At 25.0% G+C, this 5,830-nt stretch overlaps 1 protein-coding gene across 1 annotated transcript; it reads left to right on the forward strand.

Annotated features, from left to right (window-relative positions):
- Nucleotides 1–3,704: 3,704 nt before the first annotated feature.
- OCT59_012727 (uncharacterized protein) lies at nucleotides 3,705–5,067 on the forward strand (the record flags this gene model as incomplete). Its single annotated transcript, XM_066140317.1, has 3 exons — nucleotides 3,705–4,109; nucleotides 4,202–4,541; nucleotides 4,942–5,067. The coding sequence occupies exons 1-3, from the start codon at nucleotides 4,018–4,020 to the stop codon at nucleotides 5,065–5,067; spliced, it is 558 nt and encodes a 185-aa protein (XP_066001203.1). The 5' UTR covers nucleotides 3,705–4,017.
- Between the last annotated feature and the right edge of the window lie 763 nt (nucleotides 5,068–5,830).

Here is a 5,830-nt window from a genome sequence, read left to right on the forward strand (position 1 = left end):
ACATTTTTTAAGTTTAGCGTAGTTTAAAAAAATTTTTTTTTTATTGGCTTTTTTTTATAAACAATTTTTGTAGAGAATTTTTATTTTTAATATAGGCAAAGGCTTTTTTTGATAGAATTCTTTGGGAATTTTTTTAATAAAAAGATTTTTTTGATAAAAAATTTCGTTAGATATTTTTTTCATTGATAGGGACATTTCTGAGTTTTTTTTTTTGATGGATAATTTCGTTAAAAAATTTATTTGATAGAAATTCATTGGAGAATTTTTTTTTTAATAAGATTTTTTTTTTTGACATACTGTATGCCTAATTTTGTCAGAAATTTTTTTAACAAGTGAGATTTTTTTTGATAGAGAATTTCGTTAAGAATTTTTTTTTTTAATAAGAGGGAATTTTCCTTGATAAAGAATTTCTTTTGGGAATTTTTTTTTAATAGGTGAAAGTATTTTTTGACGGAGAATTTATTAGAGAATTTTTTTTTAATAGGTGGATTGTTTTGATAGAGAATTTCATTAAAGAGTTTTTCTTTAATAGGAAAATAAATAATTTCGCTGAGAATTTTTTTTTTTGATAGAATTTTTTTTTTAATTGGTAAAATATTTTTTTTTGATGGATCATTTCGTTAGTAAATTTTTTTTAACAGGGGAGAATTTTTTTTTGATAGGGAATTTCGGTAAAGATTTTTTTTTTTAGTAGGAGGGGAGTTTTTTTTGATATAAGAAATTCTTTTGAGAATTTTTTTTAATAAGAACCTTTGAATTTTTTTTTAATAGGGAAAATGTGTTTTTTGACGGGAGATTTTCGTTAGAAATTTTCTTTAATAGGGGATAATTTTTTTGATTGAGAATGTTATTAGAGAATTGTTTGTTGAAATTTTTTTTTATTTTTTTTGATGGAGAATTTTGTTTAGAAATCTTAATAGAAAATTTTATTGAAAATAGTTTTTTTTTAATAAGGGTATCGAGAATTTTGGCTTGAAATTTTTTTTTTAATAAAGAATTTCATTAGAGATCTTTTTTTTATTGAAAATTTATTTATTAAATTTATAAATTTTTATGGTTCGCTAGTAGTATATAAAAATTTGCTTAATTTACTATACTATTTAGGATTCTAACATAGTTTTTCTTAAATTTATCTTAACCTTATTAATGTAATTTAATATTTTTTTAATTTTATTCTAGGTATATGATTCAGTTTTTTTTTTAATTTTTATTTTATTTCATAGTACTGTATTTTTTTTGTTTAATTAATATAATTAATATTCTTTTTGATCTATATTAGCATACTTTTTAATTTTATCAATTTTATCTTTATAATTATTTTCTTAAATTTATTATTAATTTTTAGTTTTGGTATTTCTTTTAATTTCATTTTTTTTTGTTTTATTTGTTTTATTTAATAATTTTAGATTTATAAAATTTATTTTTATGGTATTTTTTAAAAAAATTACTTTATTAAACAATTTTCTTTAGTTTGGTATTTTTGATTCCATTTTTAACTTAATTTTTAGCATTTTTTTTTTAATTTAATATTTTCTTAATTTCATGAAAATTTTTTACAATTTTTTTATTATATAATCATATAATATTCATATAAGTGAATTGCTGGGCGAGGGTCTTCGATCACGTGACAGATTTAATATTTTTGATTGGCCAAATTGGCCACATGATCGTGTCATAGGTTCGTTTCGTTCTTTCGGTCTCCAGGTATATTTCTTTTTCTCTTTTTTTCTTTTATTTTTATTTCTCTTGCACTTTGTTTTTCACTAACTTATTTCATTATTTTTAGGTCCTTTAGTCCTTCCAGTTCTGCAATTAAGGTTCAGTTGTTTTTCACTTTACGTTTCGTTTCTTACTCATTTTTTTATTTTTTATTTATTTTGTTTCTGTTTCATATTTTGTTTTTCACTAATTTTATTTCATTTTTTTTTAGATATTTTAGTTCTTTCAGTTCTACAATTAATAAAGGCATGTTTTTTTATTTTTTATTTATTTTTTACTTATTTCGTTTCTATCTTATATTTCGTTTCATACTAACTTCATTTTTTTTTTACTTTATGGTTTTATTTTTTACTTGGCTTCCTATCATGATCATTTTTTTATTTTTTGTCTCTCATCATTTTTCTCATTACTTCTCATCATTCCATCCTTTCGTCTCCATCATTTTCTATTACATCGTTTTTTTTTTCCATTATCTCTTTTTCTCTCCTGTTTACTTCCCATTATCTTTTTGTCTCTCGTTACTCCTTTTCGTCTCCCATCACTCCTCTTCATCTTCCCATCACTTCTTTTTGTCTCTCATCACTTCTCTTCGTCTCTAACCACTCCTCTTCGTCTCCCATCACTTATTTTCGTCTCCCATCACTCCTTTTCGTCTCCCATCACTTCTCTTCGTCTCCCATCACTTCTGTCGTCTCCCATCACTCATTTTCATCTCTCATCATATCCTATTTCTCCTTTTTGTTTCCTATCACTTCTCATTACTCTTTTTTACACCCTTTCATCTTCTATTACTTTCCACTACTCCATTGTTATTTCATTTTTTTTATTAGCATCTTTCTCCTTGATCATTGTAATTTACTTATCTTTTTTATTTGTATCAATTCAATAAAATAAATATGGTTATTTTTTTCTTTAAAATCGTAAATGTGTGACTTAAATTTTAATATTTGCAAATAAAATTTCATTAAGTAAGAATTTTTTTTAAAAATGTCTTTTGCAATAAAATTTAAGTTTAACCGATCAAGAGTTTACATCATATGACGTATTTGAAAAAAAAAAAACCCCAGCCCAGGTGACGTTTAGCAATCCCCAGTTTTTATTTATTACTTAAAATAGTAGATTTTCAAAAAATGTTTTTATTTAATATTACTAATGAAAAAAAGTGAAAACACTTCAAACAAATTTCTGCTATATACTTTTTTTTAAAGTTAAAAACCTTTTAATTTATGTTATATATGAATATTATATGATTATATAAAAAAAAATGCTAAAAATTAAAGTTAAAAATGGAATTAAAAAATACCAAACTAAAGAAAATTTTAGATTATTAATATAAAACAAATAAAACAAAACAAAAAAAAAAATGGAATTAAAAGAAATACCAAGACTAAAAACTAATAATAAATTTAAGCGATAAAATTCAAAAGCCCGTGTAATGTGTCTGGCTTTAATTTTAATAAATTTGTTGATCGTACTAACCATGAAATTCAATATATGGTTAGTTTGATGGCCAAATATAGCTTAAACTTTCCAGCATTTTTTATATTAAGCTTGAAGCTTGAAGCTTGAAGCATATACTTAAGTGTAAGCTTAAGCATAAGCTTCAAGCTTTAAGCTTCAAGTATTGGATCCGCAATTAGCTTCTCTACGGATAGCAGGTTAATATGTATTTTTTTTTTAAAAAAAGAAGAAAATTAAAAAAAAAAGACATATTCTTTTCAAATTATTTATTAATAATTTATTTACTATGATAAAAAAAAAGTACTATGAAAGCTATTGAAAAAAAAATTTATTACCATAAGATAATATCACAAATAAATAAAATAAATTATTTTTTTCTTTTTTTTTAATTAAAAAAAAAATATTCTTTTACCATTATCAGTTAAATAAAAAAAACATGGAAGATTTCAAATGTCAATCATTATGTACCATTTAAAGTTAAAAAATTCAGGATGTAAAAAAAAAACTTCTTCCTCAATTTCTTAAAAACATAATAATTCCGCAGTAAAAAATAAATTTTTTACTCTCGTTTTTATTAATATGGAAGATAGTAGAAATATACAAATAGCCGAAAATAGGTTTCCTTATGGAACTGGCGAAGAACATAGATTTTTACATTTTACATATACACATTATTTTCAATATTGTGAAAGTCTTTTTACTTCATTTTTTTCTAGTTCAAAATAATATTTTAAAAGCAAATTTTGGTCTATCAAATGAAGAAATACTCAGTTGGGAGAATAGAGCCGCTCGCTATAAAATGACACCTCAAAGTTTTTCTTTTTTTTACATGTTGCTATGTACTCTGCTTCTCAGGGTTTTAACGCAGTATACTCTGGAATAAAAGAGCGCAGTGAAGGAAGAAAGCAAATGTTACGTTTAGTGAGAAAGTATGAGGAAAAGTCTAAAAAGGGCAAGAAGGCTAAAAAAAATAAGAAGAAAAAACACCAATCTGAAGATTCCGATTCTGATGTGCTTACAGATGTAGAATAATGAGAAATACTGATGATGATGATGATCAATTGGGTGTTGATCAAGATGTTATTATAAATCGGTCGATTGCGGATGCCTCTGGATCACAATCACATGTTGATCAACATATTGATATGGACATCTCAACAGTACAACCTATTTCTGAACTGGATGTAACGCCTCAGCTGCAACTTGTAAAACAACCAGTTGACAATTCATCTAATTTGACAAAATCTTCGAATAAAAAAAAGAAGTCAAATAAAAATATTATTCAGCAAGTTATTACAGGTCATAAACCAGATGATGATGGTACATCATGGATTAGAGATATATTGGTTTATGATATTCCAGTATCCTTGACACCAGAAGAAATTCTGCAACAGTTAACTCTGTGGGAAAGATTATCTCGTTACAAACGAAACAACAAAAGAAATACCAGACAGTTCGTTTGAAGATAGAATTAACTTCCTTTCGTCTAGCCCAGTTTGAAGGTAATGATGGTCCAGTTTGGACTACGGATTTAGGGGGATACCAGTTCAGTGGTTTCCAGCAAGGTGGACACTCAAAGAAAGAAAACAACGTGAGAAGTTTCAAGCTACAATTCGAAAAATTCCAGATTCGATGACAGTAGCAACCTTATGGAAAGACCATCGCCCACATTCATTCCTTACTGCAATTAATGGTTTGAAAAGCTTTAAAATTGTACAAACAGCAAAAGGGGATCGTAAGCTTATTGGTTATTTTGAAAAGTGGGTTGATATGCGTACAGCATTAGATAATCAATATGATTGGGAGCAACAGCACCTGTCTTGGAATCGACATGATCCTCCAATGCAACGAACAAGGTCATTTGGCAATAATGCCAACAAGGATTAGAAAAGAACTTCAGGAAGTCGACAGACTGATAAAAGTCAAAAGAATTCTAAGAATTCTAAAAAGAAACCACAAGAGACAAAATCTGAGAAGCATAAAAAGCAGAAAAAAGATAAGTCCCGTAAAACATCACGATCTAAGGTCTTAGCGGAAATTTTAGATGTTTTACGTAAATTAATTTAGGATATACTAGATTTTTTTAGGTTTTAGAATTGTTTTATGTTATAGTTTTATTTTTTTTTTATAGAGAAATATCTTTGAGCTAGTCACCAAAGGATGTACAAATACCGGTAGGATGTTTTATGCATGTGAAAGTATTTGGGCAGGCATGATGGTAGATAGTTCTTTTGAACACATATTCTTAAGTCACCAAATTTTTTATTAGTTTTTATTCGATCTTGTATTTAAACTAGATTAGTTCAATTTTGTATATTTTCTTTTTTTTTTTTTTTTTTTTTTTTTAACAAAGGAAAAATTTATTATAAAAGTTAAAAAATTCGGACAAATGATATAGAATTGGCACATCTATAAAAAAAATAGTTTTTTTTACAAGATACAAATATAATTACATCAAAAAATATTTAATCATAAAGAAAAAAAGACTCTATTTATGAAGAAATATTGACTTCATTTTTAATTTAATGAAAAATATTTAATAAGTATCTCTTTTTTTCGAAAAAAAAAGAGCGAAAAAAGGAAAAAAAAAATTGATTAAGAAAAATATATTAAAAAAATATCTATTTCTTACATAAAAAATAAATAAAAT

Source organism: Rhizophagus irregularis, chromosome 20 (genome assembly GCF_026210795.1).
Source record: "Rhizophagus irregularis chromosome 20, complete sequence".
NCBI classification, from domain to species: domain Eukaryota; kingdom Fungi; phylum Glomeromycota; class Glomeromycetes; order Glomerales; family Glomeraceae; genus Rhizophagus; species Rhizophagus irregularis.